Source organism: Herpailurus yagouaroundi, unplaced genomic scaffold, assembly GCF_014898765.1.
Source record: "Herpailurus yagouaroundi ecotype Mexico unplaced genomic scaffold, PumYag 88377, whole genome shotgun sequence".
Classification (NCBI taxonomy): domain Eukaryota; kingdom Metazoa; phylum Chordata; class Mammalia; order Carnivora; family Felidae; genus Herpailurus; species Herpailurus yagouaroundi.
Genome location: NW_024421276.1, coordinates 1 through 26,827, shown reverse-complemented (window position 1 = coordinate 26,827; position 26,827 = coordinate 1). Strand labels below are relative to the sequence as shown.

The following is a 26,827-nucleotide window of genomic DNA, read 5'->3' as shown; positions in this document are numbered from 1 at the left end:
TAACAAGATTTATTATTTTAATCACTCTTTATTGTGGAATTCAGAGATACTGAGTATACTCACAATGTTTTGTAACCACCACAACTATCCATTTCCAGAGCTTTTTCATCATCCCGAGCACCCAACAGGGGAATGGGTAATTTGGAATGGCAGAGGAGCCAGGGCCCAGGAACCCATGCCAATGCAGGAAGCAGCAGAGGGCAGAGGGCAGCTCCCATGGGGGCTCTTGGCAGATGTGGCCTGACGCGGCTGAGAGAGTCTTTAGGCTGGGCTTCTTACCCCAGATTGACCATGTGGATGCATGCTGACCACCATGGCATGCGTACCAATGTGTCCCATTGCAAGGTGTCCAAGAATACCAGCTTTCTCTCCCAGAGTGTGTCAGGAACACCAGTGAGAACCTTAGGATCTCGATTGGGTCACCTGCTGTATGATTCATGCATATGCCTATCTGAATCCCCTCCAAACTCCGTGTCACTTCTCCTCTAGGAACTTTGCAAAGGCCCTGTTTTCAGTGTACTTGCTCCCTGGTGGTCAAGAGGAACTTGGATTACCTTCTGGTCTTTGTATTCTGTGGCATCTATCTATGTGTGGCTTTCTAGGCCAGTTTCATACTGTTTGTATTCCTAGAACTTTGGTATAAATTTAACCAGGAAGTATGGTGCCTCCAGATTTATTCGTCTTTCTCAAGGAAGCTTGGGCAATTTTAGGTCTCTTTCTGCCTCTATACGAAAGTCAGGACATTTTTTCTATTTCTGTGAAAAATATCATAGGAATTTTCATAGGAAGCCTTGAATCTATAGATTGTTTTCGGTAGTATGGACATTTTAAGGTTACTTTTGTTGTGGAAAACACTGGATATAGGAATTCTGGATGAAATACATAATACACACAGCTTCCATTATCTGCAACAGTCACAGATAAGATTCAGAGTATTCTGTGACTTGTCATGTGCTTCAGCATTTTGTAGTGACGGATGTGAATTGATATCTTTTCTCTTAAGTTTTAGGTCTTCTTCTTCATCTTGAAATCTGATGCATATAATTACACATTAACCACTGTCTCAAGAATAATTTTGGCTAACAGAATTGGATTTAATATGAATCTTTTTTGACATTTATTTATTTATTTATTTATTTTTAAATTTTCTTTTTAACGTTTATTTATTTTTGAGACAGAGAGAGACAGAGCATGAACAGGGGAGGGGCAGAGAGAGAGGGAGACACAGAATCGGAAGCAGGCTCCAGGCTCTGAGCCATCATCCCAGAGCCCGACGCGGGGCTCAAACTCACGGACCGTGAGATCGTGACCTGAGCTGAAGTCGGACGCTTAACTGACTGAGCCACCCAGGTGCCCCGACATTTATTTATTTTTGAGGGGGTGCAGAGAGAGAGGGAAACAGAGGAACAGAAGCAGGCTTGGCATTGATAGCAGAAAGTCCGACGCAGGGCTTGAACTCAGGAACTGTGCGATCACGACCTGAGCTGAAATCGAAAGTCAGATGGTTAACGGACTGAGACACCCAGGTGCCCGAATTTACTATAAATCTTTACGTCTGATGTGGGTGAAGTCTCTGAACACAGTCGATGACAAAGAAAGCAATGGCCGTATACGTATCACGAAACAATCTACTAACCATTCAGAAACGAGCATTGGATCACATTCTTATTCCACAGTGGGATGAAGTCCAATTTTGTGGCTTTTCTTTCACCTATTACTCCAGAAATTGTATGTTTTTCCATTTCCCCGGCCACCCTTCTAGTTCTTTCTGCTGCATAGCGACTACACAAGGCAAGGGTATTTTATAATGCCTCGGGATGGTCACACAATGTTTTCAGACAGTGCCATTTTCCTTCAGATTCTTTTTTTCCTTGATGTTTGGAGAAATCTCATAATTTAATGGTGATATGATTACCTTCCCCTCAAAACCAGCAGTTACATTGTTGCTACTTCAGATAACAGATGGCTTCCAAGAGCAAATGAGGGTGACTTCCACAGCCTGGGGTGCCTCTGGTGTAGACTCCCCCACCTCTGGTCTTCTGCCCCGTGGCTATCAGGAGACAGGGACTAGGACTGATTCAGAAGAGACCCTGTTTGTTCATACCCAGCGCGGGCTTTGAAATTCCCAGTGGACTCACTCCTGGAGGACTGACCACTAAGTTTCTCCAAAGAGACAAGAGGCCATTTCATTGGGGAGGGCAGAAAATATTCCCAAGGATGGGGTACATGTGGAATGAACTAGAAGCATGGCCAGGATGTGAGAAGCAGATGCATGCCCTCAGTCTGCCTTTCCAGGGAAGAAACTTGGGACTGAGGCCACCAGGGACATGGAGGAGATGACTCGGGGCAAGATGTCACCCTGTCACTCAGTGTCCTAGTCTCCCTGCAGTCATCGATTCTGTGTAGTCCCAATATATGCCTCTTTCAAGGTCTCCCCCGGGGGACATCAGGGTGACCAAGGGGCAGTAAAAGAGAGGAAGTTAATTTGCATGAAGCACCTCTCCTCCTCATAGGTCTGGAGGCATGAAAAGGCCCAGAGGAGACCCCAACCAACCCAAGAACCTGAGGAGGCAAGATCTGTGAGGATCCCCACCATGGCCTGGATGGTGCTTCTTCTCAGGTTCTTTGCTTACGGCTCAGGTCAGGGGAAGAGACCCTGCTTTCTTGGAGGGCACATAAAATCAAGGTTTCAGGGTGACCCTTGCCTCTCATAATAACACATGTGCCTCCTTTTGGTTTTAGGAACTGATTTCATACTGTGGTTATCCAAGAGCCATCACAGTCAGTGTCTGCAGGAGGCATGGTGACACTCACCTGTGACTAGCTCTGGGTCAGTAGTTATCAGTAACTTCCCTGGCTGGTACCAACAGACTCCAGGCAGGGGTGCCCACCCCCTTATCTACCATAAACAATCACCTGTCTCGGGTCCTTGATCACTTCTCCAGGTGCATCTCCAGGAACAAAGCCGTCCTCACCATCACAGGGGCCAGCTTGAGGATGAGGCAGATTAGCACTGTATGCTGTCTCCGGGTAGTGGCATTCCACAGTGATCTCAGTCTATGGAGAAGTGCAACCAGGGCTCAGAATGTCTCAGCTCTGAGCACCAGGGAAGCAAGCGAGGGGGAGGATGGTCAACACCACCATGGGAAGGGAGGCTCCCTAGCCTGATTCTGCTGTGCAGTGGTTCATCCAATGTGCCCATCCCATCTCCCCCAGTGTGTGTCCATCTCACCAGTGTGACCCCCAAGACTGGGCTTCCTTTCCACATCTGCACATAATGAAGGGGAGGGGGTTCAGCACCTAAATATAGCAACAAATGGTCAGAGCCAGCAACCTCAGCAACCTGCTCCCTGTGAGATGCTTATTCAAATGACATTAAGAGCCATGTTGTCATTCACTAATCTGCTGATGGGGACCAACCGAATAAGTTATGCAGGCCAAGCCGTCAGTCAGGCAAATACTGTAACACCCACATCCTTCCTATGGGGGACAGAAGGCGTCCCAAAGCCCCGGTTGTCTGTGATGTTTCCATGCCTCTCAACGTGTCACACCGTGGTCTCAGTTTGACACGGGGACAACAGACCCATCACCTGCCCTCCATCTGCTCTCCCACCTGACTTCCCCTGTGTCAGTCAGGGCATTCCTGTCTCTGTGGGCATCACCCTCTAGCCACCTAACTCTCTGGACCATCACTCCCTCTCCCACAGCCTGCGGTCCATTCAGTCACCTCCCTCTGTCCCACTTGGGGACACAACCCATTTCACCCTTCCTGTTTTCTCTGCTGTCATCTTGCCCCAACCATCCCCCAGGGTTGCCTTCTAATTCTCCTCGCCCCAAAATCTGTCTTAGAACTTCCTGCAGAACTAAATCTCTAATGAGCAGCACTGACCAGGAGAAGCCCAGCCGGAATGAAAAGACTCCCAGCACAGGGATGGGAAGTTGCAGGATGGCCCCGAAGTGGTCCTACTGGGCTCCCGGGCCCTGCTCTGTCCCCCTACCCTCAGCAGCCTCATCAGAGTTTGTGGAGTCCTTTCTGCCATGCTCCAGAAAGGCACAGATTTCCATAATCTGTGTCCTTCTCTGTGAAGGTCTGTGACCGCTCACCAAGTTCCTGTTCACTCATCACCCAGAGTCAGCCTGCCCCCTAGGAGCCCCCTGTGGGGGCAGATCCCCTGCTCTCTGTTCCCTGCATCTTGTCATCAGCTCCACCGGGATTCCTAGACTGTCCTGGGTCAAGATTGCTCCTGTTGTTCCCACAATAGCCCCGCCCAAGGAAAAACCCGGTTCAGGGAGAGAACACCAGGACTGCACCTCCATCCTTCTCTGAAGGGTCTGTCTCACGTGGTGGAAGCACAAACATCAGGGACGCAGGTCAAGGAGAGCATTGGCAGCAGTGGGAAAGAACGAGAAAGTGGAAAGAATGAGATGTTTGCCCGGAGAGCAGCAGGGGCTGCTGTGAGATCATGTCTAAGGGTTTCTGCAGGACGGGGGATCCAGCTGGCAGTCCTGCACTGACAGGAGGCCCCAGGTCTGGGCCCCCGTGTTTCCTGTGGGGACAGGCCAGGTGTGTCCCATCAGGGCCTGGTGGAATCCCCTGGACTTTGGCCTGTGTGTGGTCTCCTCAGCTGCTGCCTCCAGGCCCAACCAGGGGGAACGCAGTGCATCAGGAAGTCTCCGTGTCCAAGGGCCACAGACCCTGTGTGTGCACATGGAGAAGAAGCAGGGGTGGGTCCCATTTGCATGAGCAGCCCCTCCTCTCTGAGGCCTGTGCACAGGGGATAAGAAAGACCCGGGCAGACAAGCCCTAGCTCTGGGCCTAAGAAGGGGGTGTGTCACCATGGCCTGGATCCCCGTCCTCCTCGTGCTCCTCTGTCACTGTGCAGGTAGGGATAGGATCCAGGGCATCAGGGTGGGCCCACAGCCAGAGTCAAATCCCTGTGGCTCAGCTCCCTAATCTCATGTACCCTGTCCCTTGTCTTCCCTCTGCTGTGTCTGTGTTTGCAGGTTCCCTGTCCCAGCCTGTCGTGACTCAGCCAGCCTCCCTCTCTGCATCTCTGGGAGCAACAGCCAGACTCACCTGCACCCTGAGCAGGGACATCAATGTTGGAAGCTATAACATATACTGGTACCAACAGAAGCCAGGGAGCCCTCCCCGGTATCTCCTGTACTACTACTCAGACTCCAGTACACAGTTGGGACCTGGGGTCCCCAGCCGCTTCTCCGGATCCAAAGATGCCTCGGCCAATGCAGGGCTCCTGCTCATCTCTGGGCTGCAACCTGAGGACGAGACTGACTATTACTGTGGTATATATCATGGCAGTGGGAGCAGCTATCGTTACTCACAGTGATTCAGATAACGAGGAAGTGAGACAAAAACCCCTGCATCTCTTTTATTGAGAAGCTTCAGTGGAGGCTTGTGTATGGGACACTCCACTGTGGGAACACCTGTCTTGGAGGAGGAAGGAGTGACACAGTGTTATTGCCTGAGACAGCACAGGCATCCTAGGAGTGCACACAGGTGAGGGAATAGAGCCCAGTACACATGTCCCAGGGTCTACAATAGGTAGACCCTTTATAATTATACAAACCCATTTGGAGGTTTTAGTCACATTCGGTTTGCAGAAATGACTGAGTTTAGATGTCCTAGCTGAAGCCCAGAGGGTGTCTGTGTCCTGCTAAAGGGTCAATCAGGGAACATAAAAAAAAGTCTATGGTTTGACTGAACGACCTTCCTCCCCCTGGGACTGGGCAACATAAGGATGGTTTTCCTGGAAAAAACCTGGTCGTGGCTACGCTGCCTTCCTTCTCTCTTAGGACCTATGGCTTCAATATGCATATGCCTAATTGTTGCCCCCCCCCCATGCCAATTTAATCCACTTTTGAACTTTGTGTCCTCCAGAGTGCAAGAATTCCATATATGAATGATGGTTCAACAGGGATTCCAGCCCGGGGCACCAGAGGATCCCCTCCTCCTAAATCCCATGGACCAGACCACCAAGGCATTTCACTCAAAACACCTGTCAGCATGTTAGTATAATACCATGCTCTGGTCTATAACTGCACAGAACCCCAGACGGACAGACAAGTTTATGTACGGACAGCACACCCCCACTGTTCAACATGAGCCGCTACTGAAGATGAGATCTCTGACCAAATAGCAAGGATTTGTCATTGTTGATCTATCAAGCGGGACATAGAGGCCAGTTTTTGGCGACAGGCTTGAGCAATGGTCACCTGAGTATGGCAGAAGGTCCCACAGTGACGAGTGGGCTGGATGCAAACAGGCCCGTTAGACAAGTCACCTCAAAATATCTATAAGCCCTAGCTGACTCCTACCCAGACACAGGTACCAAAAAAGGAAAAAAAAACCCCAAATATTTCACACCTCCTTACCTTCCCCTCTTGACCACAGCCCCCACCACTGCCTCCTGGGAGACCATCTCTGCTTTGCTGTCCTGCCTGCTGCTCCCTTACAGTGTATTCCCTAAACTTCTATCTCCTTTGCTCTGCTTGGGTGAATTCTTTCACCACCAATGCTGCTGGCCTACACCTGAATGGGTTGCCCAACAATCCAAAGTTTACTCCTAAATTAGTCTAAGAAAGCAAAAACCTTTGTTGCACAGGTGGTAAGGAGGCTGTAGTGAAAATGGCGTCCCCAGTCTCACGGGTAATTATGACACAACGGTGCCACAGGCCCACTAAACTGGGACACTGGGCTGGTGCTCCTGGAATAGACTTTCCAGCACAAACAAACTTGAAGGTGGAGGTGACAAATGTTTCCTAGGGTCTGGAAACTCTCATGACTAACTTCCCCAACAGCAGGCCCATCTGGACCAAGAGAGAGACAGAGGCATAGATAGACAGAGGGAGAACGTTCTCCAGTCTGTTCTCCAGTGCCAAAAAGTTGCACCCAAACAGGTCCATTTTCCAGATTGTGAACAACAGGCAGAATATGCTTACTAGTCATAAAGGCAAGATATTAAGGTCATACAAGATGAAAGAGAAATCCACATCTCTTCATAATAATAATAATAATAATAATTATTATTATTATTCATTTATTCTGGCTAGGCCTTGGTTTCTTGCAGCCACACTAATCCCTAGGAGGGATGTGGCATGGGGCTGGGATGAGGGGTGCTTTACAGTATACCTTCTTTCATAGAAGTTTTCCTGAGATTGACAGATTACCTAGTATCAATCTAATTTATTTCGCGACCAATTTATACTAACACATGTGTCTTCTTGAAGTGCTGAGTGCTCTAAATGCTTTGAAGACGTAAGCTCTGGGGAACTAGATGGCTCAGTTGGTTAAGCATTCCCACGTTGGCTCAGGTGATGATCTCATGGTTCATGGGTTCGACCCCATATCGGGCTCTGTACTGACAGCTGAGAGCCTGGCGCCTGCTTCCAATTCTGTGTCTCCATCTCTCTCTCTGCCCTTCCCCCGCTCACACTCTGTCTCTCTCTCTCAAAATAAATAAGTAAACACAGACAGTGTAAAGGTGGGGAATGGACAGAAGCCTGAGACAAAGGAGAGGTGACAGGGTGCTCATCCAAGAGGGTGTGAAATTTTTCTGCTCAGGAGACTACAGAGCAGGATGCAGCCATTTTAGCCTGTAGCAGACCCACACTTACCCACCCCAGTGAGCGAAGCAGCACCACCAAATGGAGAATGGAGCCATTACACAGAGCCCTAGCCATCTGCAACCTCTGGGCACATCCCCCAGAACAAGGCAAACCCCTTCCATGGGCTGAATCTGGGGACCATATTGTGCTACAAAGTTTCAGTTCTAGGAGAAACTGGATCTAGCTTCTTTCAATTTCATTTTGTTTGCTTGTTCGTTTGTTCTTTTGTTTGCTCCAGTTTTTGTTGTTGTTTTTATTTCTTTTCTTTCTTGGATAAAAAAAGAGCAAAACTTTTTACTCTGTTTTATTTTCTTCATTTTGTATAATTTTAATTAAAAAAATTTTTTTTCAACGTTTTTTATTTTATTTTTGGGACAGAGAGAGACAGAGCATGAACGGGGGAGGGGCAGAGAGAGAGGGAGACACAGAATCGGAAACAGGCTCCAGGCTCTGAGCCATCAGCCCAGAGCCCGACGCGGGGCTCGAACTCACGGACCGCGAGATCGTGACCTGGCTGAAGTCGGACGCTTAACCGACTGCGCCACCCAGGCGCCCCTGTATAATTTTAATTTTTAAAAAATATTGTAAATTTGTAAACTGTTTTTCTTTTCTCTTTTTTCTCTTTTCCATCAAAGATCTCTCCTCAAGCAGACCAAAACACATCTAGCATCTAGCTTCCTTTCTTTGCTTATTTTAAAAAATTTGTTTAATTTTAATTTTTAATTTTAATTTATTATTATTTTTTCCCCAAAGTGACAAGATGGAGAAATTCACCCCAAAAGAACATAAAAAGAGAAATGATGTGCAGGGATATAATCAACACAGATATAAGTAAGATGTCTAAAGTAGAATTTAAAACCATGATTATAAGAATACTAGCTGAGACTGAAAAAAACATAGTAGACCCCTGAGAATCCCTTTATGCAGAGACAAAAGAACTAAAATCTAGTCAATCCCAAGTTGTAAATGCTATCACTGATTTGCAATCTTGAATGGATGCCATGACAGTGAGGATGGATGAAACAGAGCACAATCAGTGTTACGGAAGATAAAATTATGGAAAATAATGATGCTGAAAAAAAGAGAAAAACAAAGGCAAAATATCACAATACAGGATTTAGAGAACTCAGGGACTTACTAAGAGGAATACGTTCATATCATGGGTGTCCCAGAAGATGAAGAGAGAGAAAAAGGGGGAGAACATATATGTGAGCAAGTTATAGCTGAAAAGTTCCCTAATCTAGGGAAGGTACAGACATCAAAATCCAAAAGGACAGAGAGCACAAATTAGATTCAACAATAATGACCATTACCAAGGAATATCATAGCTAAATTCACAAAATACACAGAAAAACTGAGAGTCATGAAAGCAGCATGGGGGAAAAGGTCCTTAACCTCTAAGGGAAGACAGATCAAGGTCGCAGCAGATCTGTCCACAGAAATTTGGAAGGCCAGAAAGGAGTGTCAGGATATACTCAATGGGCTGAATGGGAAAAATATGTAGCCAACAATCTTTCCTCCAGGAAGGCTGTCATTCAGAATGTAAGGAGAGATAAAGAGTTAACAGGGAAACAGCAGCTAAAGGAATTTGTGACCACTAAACAAATCCTGCAAGAAATTTTAAGGGGGAGACTCAGAATGGAGAAGACTCCAGGGTGCCCAGCCTCTTCGCTGGATCCAAAGATGCCTTGGCCAAGGCAGGGCTTCTGCTCATCTCCGGGCCGCAGCCTGGGGACGAGGCTGACTATTACTGTGCTACAGCTCATGGCACTGGGAACGGCTTTCATTGCTCACAGCGTCTCAGATAGTGAGCAAGCGAGAGAAAATACCTGTGCACAAAGATCATGATTCCCAGCATCTTTTCAGTATGAAACTTACCTGGAGACACATGCAGATGGGATTCTTCTGCAGAAAGATCTTTCCATGAACAGGGAACATAGAAATGCTCATATTTGAATGTAATGTGAGAAAAAATTGGGCATCCCGGGAAGACACTGACAGTTGACATAACAGAGGCCAACCGCACGTCCCCATGGGGTCTGGAGAAGATGCGCAGGAATAAATACTGTGTCTGCACCTGAACGTGGTGCCCAGCAAACATTCATCCACACATCAGTGTCACCATGTGGTCCTGAAAGGGCTTTGTGTCACTACTGATGTACCCACAGGTGATATATGGACAATAACCCTAGTCATAGTCAAAGTGCCTTCTGTTTGAACCAGCTACATGTGAAGACTCTCCCTGGCAACACCCCCCAAACCCTCCCTCCTCTTTTCCCGTCTCTGCCCGTGTCCCTCAGACCTTCAGTCTCTCCCTCTGGCTCTTCAGGTCTGACTTCCATCTCCACGTTAGGATTTCAGAGGAAACTAGAAGTGATCTTGCTGTAGTTTCCTATCTCCAGGGTCCATCCCTTGGGAGGAAAATGGACAGAACATACAGCTGCATGTAGACCCCTCACTTCCCTTCCTGTTCTCGGACAACTGGGGAGTCCCCTGACCCTCTGCCAACCCCTTTGGATCAGACCCCCAAGCAGCTTCACCTCCATCCCTGCCCCATTACACGGGAGTGTGTGTTTGGAAGAAGCAAACCTCTCCCAGCCAGTGCTGACCCACATCTGCACCCTGAGAAGTGACACCGTATATAGGCACTGGCAGAAGGCAAAGAGCCATCCCTGGTTTCTGCTGAGATCCAAATCAGAGTCAGATGCACTCCAGGGATCTTGGGTCTCCTATCATTTTCCGGATCCGAAGATGCTTTGACCAGTTCAGATTTTCTGATATCTCTGGAGTCCAGCATGAGGACAAGCTGACTATTACTGTCTCATATGCCACGATAGTGCTAATGCTTATGTAGTGCGTCAGTCCCATTGGGAAGTGAGACAAAATCTCCCTTCACCCTCTGGGTCTGGTGACATTACCCTTCAGGTGGCTCAGGGGATGACTTCTGTGCTCAGATCTTCAACAGACCCTCAGTTGTCCCAGAGACAGATGATGTGACACTGTCATATCCTTTCCTTCAGTTATGTTTTTACACTGACGACCCATTCTCACCGTGTTCATGTTTTCAAATGCAAACTTTGTTGCCGAGAGGTAAAAAAAATATTCAGTGGAGATGTCCGAGAACAAAAGGTGTTGATTCCCAATCAGCTCTAGGCTCAGTCACAGATGGTTTGGGTCTGATTGCTTCAATTCTGGGCTTCAGGTTGCAAAAACAGAATGAGGAGATAAATGGTAGTCTATATAGAGGCAATAAACCATCAATATATAAAAATAAAAGCAGTTCCATTTATAGTGATATAATTATGCAATTCTTAAGGATGTATTTTGGAAAAATTGAAAGCCTTGTATATGGAAAACTACAAAGCATCATAAGAGAAATTAGAGAAAACTGGGATGAATGAATAGATATTCCTTGCTTGTGGATCAATATGCTGAATTGGGTTAAGGTAAGAATTCTTTGTTTTTTTTTAAGTTTGTTTTTGAGAGAGAGAGAGAGAGAGAAAGAAAGAGGGGAAGAGAGAGAGAAACCCAAGCAGATTCTGCACTGTCAGCACAGAACCCTCTGATGGGCTCGATGCCATGAACCGTGAGACCACAACGTGTGCAGAAATCATGAATAGTTCGCTGTGCCACCCTGGTGCCCCAGAAATTATTCTTTCTAAGATTGTCATTCAGTAGCTGGTGTCAATAGCACCCTAGCACAAAACAGAAAAAAATGGAATATGTCACACAAATAAGCAGAAAACTATTTCAAAGAAAATATTAAAAAAAGAGTATTCAGTTATATACATGTATCACAAGAATACACACAACGATGAAATGGGGTGTATTGTGGGGATGCAAGGCCAGTTTTACATTAAACAATCAGTCAATGTAATCCCCAATATTAACAGGCCAAATAAGAAAAAATCCTGGGGCACCAGATTGGTTCAGTTAAGCATAGGACTCTTGATTTCAGCTCAGGTCATGATCTCAGGGTTCCTGAGGTCAAGTGCTCCATGGGGCTCCACACTGACAACATGGAACCTGCTGGAGATCCTTTCTCTCCTCTTCTCTCTCCCCCTCCCCAGCTCAAGCTATCATTCTCTCTCTAAATAAATAAATGAATACACTGAATTTTAAAAATTATTTAAAAAAAAACCTGGTCTTATCAATCAATACAGAAAAAGCATTTCACACAATGCAAAACCTATTCATGACAAAGAATGAGAATGAATGAATGAATGAATGAATGAATAAGACAACATTTCTCAGAGAATGAAAATAGAGGAGCACATCCTCAGCTTGATAAAGAAAATGATGAAACACCACAGCTAACACACTGAGGTGAAGCTCTGAAAGCTTTTCCCCCAGGGTGGCAACCAAGGTCATCATGTCCAGTCTCAACACTGCTGTTAGCCATAGGGATGGATGTGCCTGACCAAACCATAAGGCAAGTCAAACAATGAGAGGCATACAGACTAAGGAGAACAAGAGGCAACTGTCCCTATTTTCAGGCCAGAGGATGATATAGGGGAAAAACGCAAAGAGAGCTATGAACATGTGTGTAAATATATGAATTGAAAGGGTAATAAGCAATTTCGGGAAGGTGGTGGAACACAAGATCAGCATAGAAAGATCATTTAGTTGCGTATATACAAGCAGTAACCTTGTGAAAAACAATGTAAAAATCACACTTAAAACCACTCCATGATGAAATATTTGGGTGAATATGTAACAAAACATGTATAGGACATGGATGCTGAAATCTCGCCAATGCTGGGAAATGTAATCAAAGTGGATCTAAAACCGTGGAGGGATATGTTGTGTTCAAGGATTAGAAGAGTCAATATAGTAAAGATGACAATTCTTCCCAACTTGTAGAGAAGTGTAATTCAATTCCTATCACAAGACAGAGTGGTGTGGATGGAAGGTACACAGTGGCCAATGTAACAGAACAGAAAACTCAGAACCAGACTCACAAAAGCATGGATAAGAAATACTTATGGATACTTATGGATAAGAAAACCTTATTGACAAGGGTGCAGAAGCCTTTCATAGGAGGAAGGATGGCCTTTGAACAAATGTCCACAGAACCACTGGATGTCCATCGAGAGAAATGAAGCTCACCAAAAACTCTCACTCCATAAAAAAATTCACTAAAAGGATTATTGACATAATTGTAAAGTATACAGTTGTAAACATAAAAATGGAAAAAATCTTCAGGCTCTAGGGTTTGTATAAACATGTTTAGATAAAACCCCATTAGCACAAGCCATAAAAAAACTGATCCATTGGACTTCATCAAAGATAAATTCATTGTTTTCCCTTTCCTTGATAAATCACTTAGCCAATAAATGAGCTAAAAAATCGCAGATTAAAACAAAACCCAATTTATTGGACACTCGTCGGCATCCATCGCTACAATGCATAGGAGCTGAAAAACATTCCCAAGGTTTACAGATGCTACATCGCACACCAGTGCAGGGATGTGATGCCTGCAGCATCTTCTGCCAGATGTCAACAACTTACCACTAGCGGGAGGTAATGTTTGCATCTCACAGAGACCAGGACTCCTTCTGAGAGTGCAAAACACTGCGGTCATCACAGGCGGTACTATGGGATCACGTTGGCCATGATTCAGCTCAAGGATGTGTGAACAAAAGGAGCTGAGGAAACCAGCTGGGCTCTCAGGGCTGTTGGACACAGTGAGGTATGTGCCTGTCAGCCAAGAGGGGACGCTGTGGGAGTACCCTGTGGTGTCTTCACAACTGTGCAGAGCCTCGGCCTGGGGACTGGGCTCTGAGCTCCCTGATGGGAAGTCGGCACGTGTGTCCCTTCTGGTGTGGCAAGGTCCCCCGAGCAGGGACCTGTGCATTGTGCATGCAGGTGCTTCCTCCCAGGGTTCTCCCCAGTGGTGAGGCCAACCTCCAAGGTCCCCAGGGTGTGTCCTTCAGCTGGGCTGAAGCACCAGGGCTCAGGGAGGGGCTGGGCAGTCACTAGATGGGCTTCATTTGCATGGACAGCTCCTCCTGCGGCAAGGGTGGAGGAGAAAAGGAGGCCCGGGGCAGCCCAGCCCAGTGTGGGTACCAGGGTCGATGTCACCATGGCTTGGACTCTTCTAGTCCTCATGCTTGTGTCTCAATGGACAGGTAGGGGCTTGCCTCAGGGACACAGGGGGATCTCAAAGGGTGCTTGCCATGCTCAGCATCCTGGGACATTTTCCTTGCATTTCTGGTTCCATCACTGACGAGTGTCTGTGTTTGCAGGTTCCCTGTCCCAGCCTGTGCTGACCCAGCCGCCCTCCCTGTCTGCATCTCCGGGAACAACAGCCAGACTCACCTGCACCCTGAGCAGCGGGTTCAGTGTTGGAAGCTACTACATATACTGGTACCAACAGAAGCCAGGGAGCCCTCCCCGGTATCTCCTGTACTACTACTCAGATTCAAATAAGCACCAGGGCCCTGAGGTCCCCAGCTGCTTCTCCGGGTCCAAAGATGCCTCGGCCAATGCAGGGCTTCTGCTCATCTCTGGGCCACAGCCTGAGGACGAGGCTATTACTGTGCTACAGGTTATGGCAGTGGGAGCAGCTACCGTTACTCACAGTGACTCAGATAACGAGGAAGTGAGACCAAAACCCCTGGGTCCACAGACCTTGTGTCCAAGCCTCTTTTATTGAGAAGCTTCTGTGGAGGCTCCTGTAGGGGAGAGTCCTCTATGGTGAGACCTGTCCTTGAGGAGGTTGAAATGACACACAAGAAATTAATAGTGAACATATGGGAATCAACAGAGACCTAGAAAGTCAAAAGACACGTAGAGAAAATGAGATATATGTTTTTCTGAATTACATGGACGAGGTAGGGGTCTAGTATTCAATGCAAAGAAATGCACATCACAGAGAGAAGAAGAAGAATAGAGTAGATGTTGGGAAAACAATGTGTGCAGGGCCCCTGGGAAATGATGGGACACAGAGGACTGTGACCAAACAGGCCTTGCTGGCTGCCCCTCCCCCCCTACGGTCTCCCCCACCATGTCCATATCCTAGTGCAGTTGTCTGTGGTGCCAGCTGGCTTCCCAGAGCAGGTGCTCACACTGAATTTTTTATTCAGTTGAAGAGACATGAAGAACTTCTCCTGTGTGTGTGGACCTTGACTGCTTTTTAACTCAAAATAATCTTCATCCCAGGGAGCCTGGGTGGCTCATTCATTGTCTATTTCTGTTCGGGTCATGGTCTCCGGGTTCGTGGGTTCGAGCCCTGCATGGGGCTTTGTGCTGACAGCTTGGAGCCTGGAAGCTGCTTCAGGTTCTGTGTTTCCCTCTCTCTCTGCCCCTCCCCCACCGATGCTCTGGTGCTCTCTGTCTCAAAAGTAAATAAACACACGAACGTTTTTTAAAAATAATAAATAAAAAAACTTCATGCCCAGTGGCTCATCGAGGGGAGGCCTGCCCTTGTGTCCTGCAGTTCCAGTAAGAATTTGCTATGGCCGAGGTCAAAGTTTGCTGTCTGCGCGCTTCTCTTGGATTTTGACGGTTCCCTGTCTCACCCGTGGCTCTTTCATCTATTTTGAGTTCATTTTTGATTATGGTGTAAAAAAAGTGGTGCAGTCGTTCTTCTGCATGTTGCTGTCCAGTTTACTCCACACCATTTGTTGAAGACACTGTCTTCTTCCCATTGGATATTCTTTCCTGCTTTGTCCAGCATGAGCTAGTGTATAGTGTCCTGGACTTGACACTTTCCAGGTTCCTCTGTCTCCCCAGGAGTCATTGTCAACCTGTGCTCACCCAGCCTTCATCAGCGTCACAATCGAGGAAACAGAATCCCCATGAGCAGGAAACCCAGTGACAGCGAGTGTCACTGGAATCCCATCAGCAGGGCAGGACTTGCTTTGAACACCTGCTCTCCTGGGATGAGGCTGACGCTCAGGGATCCCTGGGTGAGTCTCTGTCCCCATGGGCGGCTGAGCCCCCAACCATGTCTGGGTTCCAGGTAGCGCCTGAAGCTGATCAGTGCATTGATTCTGGGACAGCAGCCTCAGTGCTGCTCCCTTGGAGCTCAAGGCCCACGGGGACACGAGGCACCCTCTGCATCCTCTCAGGACTGGACTGTTACCCCCAGACACTCCAGTGACACCTCCAGCCAGGATAGGCCTCTGCTGAAACGTCTGTCTCAACTCGGGGCTATAGGGCCTGTGACCTCAGAGACACAGTGTCCCTTATCTCCACCTCAGCTGGAGTCAATATGGGAAATTTGAACGAATTTTCTGGGTCAAATTGGCCTTAGCTAGTGGAAAATCATTCCTCTAATCAGCGGCGGCTGACTGAGCAATTTTTCTATCCTGAACACGGTGAACACAAGACACAGTGACTACTGCTTTACCCACCCAGAGAGGAGTCTGACCCCTCATCGTTCCATGCAGCAAACTCTGTGTTTGTTCATTCCACCAGCGAGATCAGTGTGAAGTTCACTGGAACAGGCTCCTTATGGTGTTTCCCAGGGCACCATGTTGGGCTTTCCTACTTTACCTGTTAGACCAGACCTAATATGCAAAATCTTTATTAAAATAATAATAAGAATAGTAATAACAATAATGAATCAAGTGATTTAAGCAAGGTATTGGCCCCTCTTCAACCAAGAACTAAATGTCACGTATTTTCCATTATGTTTTCACGCATTTGGCAACCACTATTTTAAATCATATTCTGTCTGCAAGAAACATGGGTCCGGGGAAACACACTCGCAATTGAATCTGTACCTTCCCATTGAAACTGTCACTGAGTTTAAATCATTCTTTCGGAGCTGAGTTTTTGGAAAAAATGACACACATTCATTTTAAGGTAACCGTTGTCTAATAGGTGATTAACACATAAAGTCTGCAAACAGGTCCCTGTCAGAACACCTGCAGCTGTCACTCCTTCCCTCCTAGAACTCCCTGCAGGTTTGCCCTTTGTGCTCTGAGGTCAATGCCACACACAGCCTCGCTTGGCAGAGCTCTTGCAGAGTTGGGTCTATGTGCTTGCAGAACAGATAATAGGAGGGAATCCATGCCCACAGTGTGCGGAGGACTGTTTCTAAGCTGGTGGAAATGGTGACAGATGACCGAGGCTTTTAGGGCTTAACCATTCTAGGAACAAATGAGGGCTTCTACACAACCTGGAAAGGAGTGGTCCCCAACTCCTCAGGACTGTGTGAACACGTGTGGAAGGGAAGTTCCGGAAACCAGGGAGGAATCCCATAAGAGGAACGGCCAGCCTCCTGGACGGAAGGGAACACCTGTCCATGGAGACCTGTCACTGTTCTGAGCTTGATCATGATCTCAAAGGAGTGTGTCCTAGAGATGCCAGCTCAGTCTTGACCCATGAACAAGCAAGGGAGCAGTGGGGAGGCTGGAGCTCTCTCTGATGGGCGCTGGTCACCATGCCACACAATGTTGTGTCTGTGACTGGCCACTAGGGGTCACTCAGGGCCTGGTTCTGAGGGGTGAGGGTTATTGAGACTTGAATCTGCCACCTGGCACTGCCTTTGCCTTCTGCTCAGGGATCCCATCTGGGACCTCCCCACCCCCTGGCCCCACACAGCCCCTGCCCTGCCCACCCCTGACCTCCTCAGGATGAGGGACCAACCGGGGCCTGTGAAGGGTCAGAGAGCTGGGGGTCTCATGCATGGATGGGTCCTCCCTCTCTCAGAGGATGAAGAGGGGAAGGAGGGGTTAGGGAAGGTCTGCTCAGCTGTGGGGTCACAGAGGGCAGGAGCAGTCATGAGGAACGGGCCTCCACCATGGCCTGGGTCTCTCTCTTCCTCATCGTACTTGCTCACTGCACAGGTGACTGGATGCAGAGACAGGGGAAGGGGCCCTGCTTCCTCCTCTTGTCTCTAGACCCCAGCCTCATCCTCTCTGTCTCTTCTTCTTCCAGGGTCCTTGGCTCAGTCTGTGCTGACTCAGCCATCTTCAGTGTCTGGGTCCCTGGGCCAGACGCTCACCATTTCCTGCACTGGAAGCCCAGCCAACATTGGGGCCGGTTATTGTGTGTTTTGGTACCAACAGCTCCCAAGGATGACCCCTAAAACCATCATCTATGAGAACACTCGTCTTTTGGGGGTCCCAGACCAGTTCTCTTGCTCTGGGTCTGGCAAGTCTGGCTCCTTGACCGTCACTGGGCTCCAGGCGGACGACGAGGCTGATGATCATGGCTCAGCGTGGGACAGGAATCTCACTGCTTACACAGTGCTCAGTGCTTTGGGGAAGTGCGACAAAAATCTGCTGTTTCCCCAGCAACGGTGCTCTTCTCACAGCCTCCTCTCTTTGGCCAAGTCAGCTGCTTCCTTCGTTTGGTGTAAACTGTAGTGTGAGAACAATTTCAAGGAACTTTGGTTAGCAAATGATCCATATTCTATTAACTTCAGGCCCCCAAGCCTGTCCTCGGCAGGAACACATTGTAGGAGATTCTCCTACCGAGGAGAAATTCCTGGGCGTCAGGGGCCAGCTGTCCTGGGGACAGATCTGTGACGGGTCAGGACAGAGACAGGAACAAAGAGTCCAGGTGTGTCTGAGTGTTGATACAGTGCTGCCCAGATAATGTGCATCCATAGCACTTCCTGAACACCTAGTGTGTGCCACAATGACTCTAGGGATGTGGGATCCATGTGGACGTGACAGGAAGGGTCCCCATGTTCAGGGAGTTGACGGTGTCTAGGACAAGAGAGAGGACACAGAACCTAAACGTGTTGTAAAGGAAGGTTGTGTCCCAGGATCTTGAGGAGGGATGAGGTTTTTGGGGTTGGAGCTGGAGCACTGTAGAGTTTGACAGTGAACCCCAGATCTGATGCTCCGTAATGACATCCCAGTTGTGCACAGATAAGGAAGGAGCAGGAGGGGAGCAGGAAGGTGTGACTTGGCAGGGGCTGTGGACTGAGCCATAGTCAGGTTTGGGGCTCCGGATGAGAGGTAGAGGGATGGGGAAGGTCAAGGGCCTCATGACAGGAAGGAATCAGGGGCTGAGACTGGGGAAGGGAAGGAGAGGAAGAACATGAAGACTGCCTCCGTGTGAGCTGCTGTGAAGGTACATCAACTTTCTCTGAAGTTACAGCAAGTTGTTCAGATTTACTTTGCACGACTCCTGGCAAAGGGCAGTGTTAGTCCAGCTCAGCTGCTGGGAGAAAATTCACAATGTTAGGCTTGAGGGGCGCCTGGTGGCTCAGTCAGTTAAGTGCCTGAATTTGGCCCCTGTCATGATCTCAGGGTTTGTGGGTTCAAGCCCCGCGTCGGGCTCTGTGCTGACAGCTCAGAGCCTGGAGCCCTGCTTTGGGTCCTGTGTCTCCCTCTCTCTCTGCCCCTCCCCTCCTCAAGCTTTGTCTCTCTCTGTCTCTCAAAAATAAACAAATGTTGAAAAAAATTAAGATAAAACAATATTACATTTGAGACTTGTAGTCAGACAGTGTAGGAAGCTATAGAAATCAGTTTCTAGTCCAGGTTATAATGAACAGGATTAGAATCAAGTATTTACTCATGTGTTTATTGAAAAAAAATTTTTTCTCTACAACGCCCCCTGTATCTCCAACTTACAGCCAAATGGACATACATTTGTTTGCAAAATAAGTGTAGTTTGAAAAAGAACTTGCTGTGATGATTATTTACCTAACTACAGCAAAATAGCTGTTGAAAACCTGCTTTGCTGGAACTTTTACAAGAAAGCTCTACGGTGAACGTTTATCAGCCCCTGCAGGCCAAAAGTCCAGCCAAACTGGTGCCAAAAACCTGCCATCAGACTTAGCCTGCAACGCCTCTAGAAGTGGGCAATTTCTCTGTGCTCAGGGTCCCAATATATCCCAAGTTTCCTGCAACTTCCAGAAAATGTCCTGCTTGACGCACTGGAAGAGTTGCTGGGAACTTTGTAAGCAGGTGGCAGGCTGATACTTCCAAGAAGCTGCATTGAAACCATAAAGTCAAGGTTAGGTCCGTAAAGCTGTCTGGTGATATTGAGTATCTGCATCTATTTATCTCTTACAAATACGACATTCTTGTCAACCTCTTGGTAATACGACCAATGTTTCCAATTGTAGTCTGTTACAAGAAAAATGGAATCTTATCAAACTTGTGCTAATAAATGTATCACCATAAAAATATGAGAGAGTCACTGACAGTTTCTGAGGTCTGGAGGGATCAGGTAGGGAAAAAAATTAAATGGCTTCATTGGTTGACAAAGGTAGATTTCATCATGTCATTATGTGTAAGTGAGCTTAAAAGAAGTGTCTTGAATCTGAAGGAAAAAAACCTGTTTTTAAAAGGCAGCAATGTTTTAAAGAAAACGTCACGAAAATCGTATGTATCCTTCTCTGTACATTCAGTGTCATGGTATTAAGTTTTGTGCCATTTGAATGCAGTTTTCCTATTTGTTCTTGGAATTTATACCTCTGTGTTACTATCCTAATGGTATCAAAACCCGAAGTTTGTCAAAAGTCCTCTCCATGAACATCCTTGACGATGAAACACATTGTAGGAGCATGGGATCAACATGGTCACTGTGCATGAGAAGCCGTAAAAGTGGTCATGGCCAAAGACGTGAGTAGAGTTCATTACGATGCAATTGACAAGAAAATGTGTTTATTCCTCTGACACCCAACACAAACACATTTTAAAGGCAAGTAGAGAAAGTTACCTAGTTATAAGCAACATGTAGGTCTTCTGAAATGTTATAAATAATTTGTTTTCAATGAATGACATTTCTGATGAACATAGGAAATATTTTGGCAAAACAGAGTGCTTGTATTCTAGGCAGATAAGGTTAAAAGTGAATAAGCCTTTGTTTACCGTTTTTAATAAGAGCAGACCAATAGTTCAAGAAAATTTTCACCTTTTAACCCAGAGAAAACACAATTTTAATTTTTCATACATGTATTTTGATATGAAACACCACTTCTTCACTGAATATTTTAAAAATTTGAACCAGTACTGACCACACTTAAAATTCCTTTCCAGGTTTCTTTTCCAAAATCCTCCTACAGCTTTCTCTTATACATTTAGATCTCGATCTAAGGATTCTTTGAATAACCAGACTCATGTTAGGACAAAATTATTTTTCTTTTCCTTCAACACAAAATGTATTCCCATTCTTCATACCTTTCCCCCCCAAAAAAACACATGTCTTACTTTCCTGGAGCACATAGTTGTTTTCCTTATTATTTTTAGTCGTCTAAATTATATCTATTAGAATTCCTAACTCTAGAAACCTTAGTTTTCTGGTGAAAATTAAATAGGAAGTAAATGTGAACTATTTGCTATGCTAGTATTCCTTAGAATAGCAACTTTATGACTACATTTCACAATTTCCAGAAACATAATAAAATATTTGAGTAAAGAACAACCCGTGTTTACTAATGGACCCGTATTTATCTTCATAGTTTTTCTGTACTAAGACAAAAGTAGATAAACAGATGTTTAATATGAATGTTTTATTATTTTACCTTATTTAACTTGTAAAACAAATAAAGAACTACAATTGTTAGGAAGCCATACTCTCCGTAGCAATTGGTAGATTACATGCAATCCCTATCAAATGTCCAAATGTCTATTTTCACTGTAAGAAAAGATGACCTTAAAATTTCTGTGGATTTGCAGGGACTCAGAACATCCAAAAAATCCTGAAGAAGAACACATTTTCAGGACTGACAATTCTAGATTTCAAAACTCACTGGGGCACCTGGTCGGCTCAGTTGTTTGGGCGTCCGACTTCTGTTCAGGTCATGTTCTCACAACTGGTGAGTGCAAGCCCCGCATTGGGCTCTGTGCTGAAAGCTCGGAGCCTGGAGCCTGCTTCGGATTCTGTGTGTCCCTGTCTCTCCGCTCCTCCCCTGCTCAGACTCTGTGTCCATCTCTCTCTCTCTCAAAAATATATAAACATTAAAAAAAATTTTTTTTTTAGATTTCAAAACTCACTTACAAAGCTATAGTCAAGATGAATGTGGTACCGGCTTAATGATAGACAGAGGGATAAATTAAACTTATCTCAGAGGCCAGAAAGAAATCATTCATCTATGGTGAATTGATTTTCAAAAGGGTTCTCAAAGAATGTAGTGTGAAAAAAAGTTCTCTCCTACCAATGGTGCTGGGCTAACTAGATATCCACACACAAAAGTATGAAGTTAGACTCCTACCACATACTATAAACAAAAATGAATGTAAAATGGATCAAAGATCTAAATTTTAGAGCTAAAACTATAAAGATCTTAGTGGAAAACAAGAAGGAAATCCCCATGATTTTTGGGTTTCGCCAGAGATTCTTCACATAGGATATCATAAGAAACAGCAAAAAATGGGGGGAAGATCATCAATTGAGCCTCTCAAAAGTTACTATATTTGAACACCCAAATATGCTTCAAGAAAGACAATGCAACCCTAAGTATAACCCCATCTCCCAGAGACCACTGAAAGAGATAAGAAATGTCTGGGACAGCCTAGCTCCAGCCATGGGTTCTCAGTAGGACTGGGACCACCGTGTAACCTCTTCTCCTTGTGTTCTCTTCTTACCACACAGGTAAGGACGGTCCTCGGTGATCCAAAGCAGCCTCTAAGCCTATGTCCACACGTTTGGATCAGCTTCCAAGCAGCTTCGCCTCCATCCCTGCCCCATCACCCATGAGTGCGGGTGTTTGCAAGTTCTTTCTGCCAGCCCGTGCTGGCTCAGACACCCTCCTTGTCCGCATCTCTGAAGAATCTAATAGACTCATTTTCACCCTGGGAAGTGACATCATTGTTGTTTTAAGAAATATGCATAATGGTGCCAGTAGAAGCCATGGAATCCTCGGTGGTATCTCCTGCGATTCAAGGCAGGGTCAAATACCACACCAGAGATCCCAGTGCCCTGTCGTTTTCTGGATCCAAAGATGTTTTGACCAATGCATATGTTCTGACGTCTCTGGAATCTTGTGTGCAAGGAAGTGTCTCTGTGTCATATATGCCAAGATAGTACCAATGCTTACACAGTGCTTTAGATCCATAGGGAAGTGAGAGAAATTCTCCCTCCACTCTCTAGACCTGGTGGCATCCCCTGTCAAGAGGTTCCGGGAGTGACTTTTGTTGTCAGATCTTCCAAAAGATTATTGTTGTCCTGGAATAAGACGATCTGAGAGTGCCATATCCCTTCCTTCAGTTATATCTTCAGAGTGATCCTTACTCACCCTTTGTTCATATTTTCGAGGGTAAACTAGCTTGTTCAGAGTTACAAATGACTCAGTGGAGGAGAGCCTGGCTGTCTCAGTGGTTAGAGCATGCAACTCTTGACCTTGGGTTTGTGAGTTCAAGCCCCACTTTAGGTACAGAGGTTACTTAAAAACAAACTGTTGAGGGTCACCTGGGAGGCTCAGTTGGGTGAGCGTCCAACTCTTTGATTTCAGCTCAGGTCATGATCCCAGGGTGTTGGGGTCGAGTCCTGTGTCAGACTCCACACTCACTTTCTCCCTTTTTCCTGACATAGAGCTCTGCTGAGCTCCTGAATTCCCTGGTGCTGGGCAGTGCCTTCCCAATGAGCAGATCTGAACAGATCCCTTAACAAGGAAGATAGACAAAATGACTATTACACATGCAAAGTGATTTCCAACTTCATATGTCATTGTGGTATTACAAATTGAACAAGGACGTACCAGAGGCCTCCCATGACTATGGCTGAAGTTCAATACAGTGACAGCACCAATACTACCGAGGATGTGGGGCAGCAGGAACTCTCATTCACTGCTGGTGGGAGTGCGAAAAGCCCCATCACTTGGGAAGATTCCTTGTGAGTGGTTTCTACGGCAAACAAAGCCTTAACGATAGAATGCAAAAAGAACAGTCCTACAGCTTACTCTAAATGAGGTTCTTGTGTGCAAACGAGAATGTGCACCTAAATGTTTGTTGCTGTCTTATTTATGATTGCCAAGACTCGAAAGTGATCAACGCACCCTTAGAATGGGTAAACAATATCTGTATGTCCACACATGGAATAGGACGCAGGAGAAAGACATGAGTTATCAGGCCACAAACACATGGGTGAAACTTCCATGCATATGTGTTAGTGCCAGAATCCACTGTGAAGAGTCTGGAACAGTGAGCAGGGGGTATGAGGGGCAGGGACCCAGGCCCCAGCTCCAGGCCCTGGGTCACTGTGCATCCCATGTCCACCAGACGGCACTGGTGTTCCCCCAATCCCTCAGCTGGCAGGTTCCCTCTCCTTGTGTCTAGCAGGTGCTCTTGATGATTTGCACAGACAGGATTGCAAGTCTCCCAGAACACGGAGGTGAGGTCGCAAGATGGCCTTGCAGTGGTCCCTGCTGGATGCCCAGCCCTGCTCTGTCCCCACACCTGCAGCACCCTCATCAGGGTTTGCTGTGTCTTGTCTCCCCTGCTCTGGAGGGACCCGGCATGCCCACATTACATGTCCTCCTGGGTGAGTGTGTGTCCCTAGGTGAGCTCCTGTCCACATCCAGCACCCAGAGCCAGCATGCATCGTCTGAGCTGTACCATTGGGACAGATGGTTTCTATTGCCTCTTCCGTGTGTCTTGTCCTCAGCTCCATAGTGGTTCACAGGTTGTACTGAGTTAGGACTGCATGTGACCCTCTCATCAGACCCCATCCATGGACAATACCTGATGTAGAGCAGGACCTTTCTCTTTCCCTGGAGGGTTACTCTCAGGTGGTGGAAACACAGGCACCAGGGAAGCCTGCACTGGGAAAGGAGAGGTTCACCCAGACACCAGCAGGGGGCACGGTGACAAGGTCTGGGGCTTTCTGCAGGATGGGGGCTCTCTGATGAGTAGCCCTCAAGGACAGAAAGCCCCAGGACTGGACCCCTTGTTTCCAGTGGGGACAGGGCAGGTGTCTTCTCTGTTCCTAACAGAGTCCCTGAACCTGGGCCTGTATGTGGTCCCAGCAGCTGCTTCTTCCAGGCCCACCCAGGGGGAAACTAGTGCATCACATAGTCTTCCTGTCAACGGGCTGCAGGCCTCTAAGTGCACAGGAGCTAGCAGCAGGGGTGGGTCCCATTTGCATGAGCAGCCCCTCCTTTTGAGCTCTGTGGACTGGGGATAAGAGAGGCCCAGGGCAGCCCAGCCCAGGCTCTGTGGTCTAGGAAGGGCGTGTGTCACCATGGCCTGGATCCCCGTCCTCCTCGTGCTCCTCTGCCACTGCACAGGTAGGGATAGGACCCAGTGCCCCAGCGTGGGCCTGCAGCCAGAGTGAAACCCCTGTGGCTCAGCTCCCTAATCCCATGTGCGCTGTTCCTTCTCTTCCCTCTGCTGTGTCTGTGTTTGCAGGTTCCCTGTCCCAGCCTATCGTGACTCAGCCAGCCTCCCTCTCTGCATCTCTGGGAACAACAGCCAGACTCACCTGCACTCTGAGCAGGGACCTCAATGTTGGAAGCTATAGCATATACTGGTACCAACAGAAGCCAGGGAGCCCTCCCCGGTATCTCCTGTACTACTACTCAGACTCCAGTACACAGTTGGGACCTGGGGTCCCCACCCGCTTCTCCGGATCCAAAGATGCCTCGGCCAATGCAGGGCTTCTGCTCATCTCTGGGCTGCAGCCTGAGGACGAGGCTGACTATTACTGTGCAATCTGGCGCAGTAGTGCTAGTCACAGTGATACAGACACATGGGGAAGTGGGACAAATACCCAGTCTGCTTAGGCCACTGTAGTCTGAGTCTCTCAAGTCTAATGTAAATTGAATGCACAGTTACTATACTTGGGTGTAGCTACTGGATCTGAATGTCCTTCTTCCCAGTTTCCTATCAAACCTGTGTGAACTCTTCGGAAAAAAGGAAAACAAAGAAAGACAAAGAACAACAATAATAAAGCAAACCAAAGGCAACAAAAAAGTGATAATGATGCAGAAATTTCGCCTTGTGATTCACACGTAAAAATTAGAGCCTGTGGATTTCGCTTTCTTTTTCTTCACAAGGGTACATCAACTTGCCTTAGATTTCTGGTCAGAGTCTACAGACCATCCCCGAGGCAGACAGTCCTCCACTGCATATAGCCTGTGTTCCTCTAGAAGTCAGAGCAGAGGCCCTCCCTTCCCTCCAGGCTCCTGTCCTCAGGCTGAGTAGCTCTGTGTCCCAGCGTGGAGACACTACGGAAGCACAGACACAGAGCTGGCCTGGCCCACTGGCTAGGTACCTGCCCCTCATTTGTGATGTCGGGAGAGGGTGACTGCCCCTGGGAGAAACTGTGTGTGCAAGTCAGCAAACTTCTCCGTGGGGCTTGTGAGGGAAAGGGAGGAGTGCCACCACTGCAGCAAAATTCTCAGTCTGCTTGGGAGATTTCACATTCGTGAGGTTCCTACAGCTGACACCATCAGGGCCCACGGGCAGCCTTGTGGCTGGTTTCTGGAGCCCAGAGGAACGGACTGTGTCCTCCTCTCCTCTCCTGCCACATCGGGGTTGTCCGTGATCCATGCAGTAGAGGGGATGCGGGGCACCATGTTGCATAAAGGAAGTCGATCCCCTGAGCCTTTCCAGGAGAAAGTCTTGTCATTTGTGACAACATGGACGAACCTGCGGGACATGACCTTGAGAGAAATAAGGCCTACACAGAAAGGCAAATGCTTTATGTCATTTACATGTGGAACCTACAGGAAAAAGATAATAAAATCACTGTCAATTTTTAGTGATGAGGATGAGTTAGAATAAGGTAACACATATAAAGATGGGAAAGAGATTTGTGTGAGTGCAACTTCTTAAACATAATTTGCATTTTCAGCTAGTAATTTTTAATTATGAAAATACAACAGATATTTACTCTTTTCATTACTTTCTTGTGCAATTCAGAGATATGAAATATATTCGCCATGTTGTGTGACCATCACGACTCTCCGTTTCTCAAAACTTTTTATCATCCCAAACAGTAACTGTGCACCCAGTAGGAAAATGGGTGAGCTGGGTATACAGAGAAGCCAGGGCCCCAGGAGCCCATGCCAATGCAGGAATCAGCAGAGGGCAGAGGGCAGCTCCCATGGGGCTCTTTACCGATGTGGCCTGACCCAGGTGGGCTTCTTACCCCGGAATGACCGTGTGGGTGCACGATGCAGCCCATGGCACGGGGATCCGTGTGCCCACTGCAGGGGCTCCAGAAACTCCACCTTTCTTTCCCAAAGTGTGTCAAGGAACATCCGTGAGACCTGAGGTACTCCTATGAGGCATCTGCTGTATGATTCATGCTTATTCTTGTCTGAATTCCCTGCAAATCCATGTGT

The 26,827-nt window shown here is 47.2% G+C and overlaps 2 long non-coding RNA genes, 1 pseudogene and 3 gene segments (V, D, J or C); 5 read left to right on the top strand and 1 right to left on the bottom strand.

Moving 5' to 3' along the window:
* Positions 1-1,357: 1,357 nt before the first annotated feature.
* Positions 1,358-3,504, bottom strand: LOC121026369 (uncharacterized). Its single transcript, XR_005788341.1, has 2 exons — positions 2,917-3,504; positions 1,358-1,484 (listed from the first exon to the last, which is right to left on the bottom strand). It is a non-coding gene; the product is annotated as an uncharacterized LOC121026369 (long non-coding RNA).
* Positions 3,505-4,788: 1,284 nt separating this feature from the next.
* Positions 4,789-5,363, top strand: LOC121026370 (immunoglobulin lambda variable 5-37-like). The segment is given in 2 exon segments: positions 4,789-4,883; positions 5,005-5,363. Coding segments are annotated over 2 exon segments (390 nt in total).
* An 8,272-nt stretch (positions 5,364-13,635) lies between these two features.
* LOC121026371 (probable non-functional immunoglobulin lambda variable 5-48) lies at positions 13,636-14,229 on the top strand (annotated as a pseudogene).
* Positions 14,230-17,150: 2,921 nt separating this feature from the next.
* Positions 17,151-18,586, top strand: LOC121026373 (probable non-functional immunoglobulin lambda variable 1-50). The segment is given in 2 exon segments: positions 17,151-17,426; positions 17,518-18,586. Coding segments are annotated over 2 exon segments (477 nt in total).
* A 1,462-nt stretch (positions 18,587-20,048) lies between these two features.
* Positions 20,049-22,335, top strand: LOC121026374 (uncharacterized). The gene is made up of 2 exons (XR_005788342.1): positions 20,049-21,358; positions 22,135-22,335. It is a non-coding gene; the product is annotated as an uncharacterized LOC121026374 (long non-coding RNA).
* Positions 22,336-24,634: 2,299 nt separating this feature from the next.
* On the top strand, positions 24,635-25,383 carry LOC121026372 (immunoglobulin lambda variable 5-37-like). The segment is given in 2 exon segments: positions 24,635-24,766; positions 24,888-25,383. Coding segments are annotated over 2 exon segments (420 nt in total).
* Positions 25,384-26,827: the final 1,444 nt, after the last annotated feature.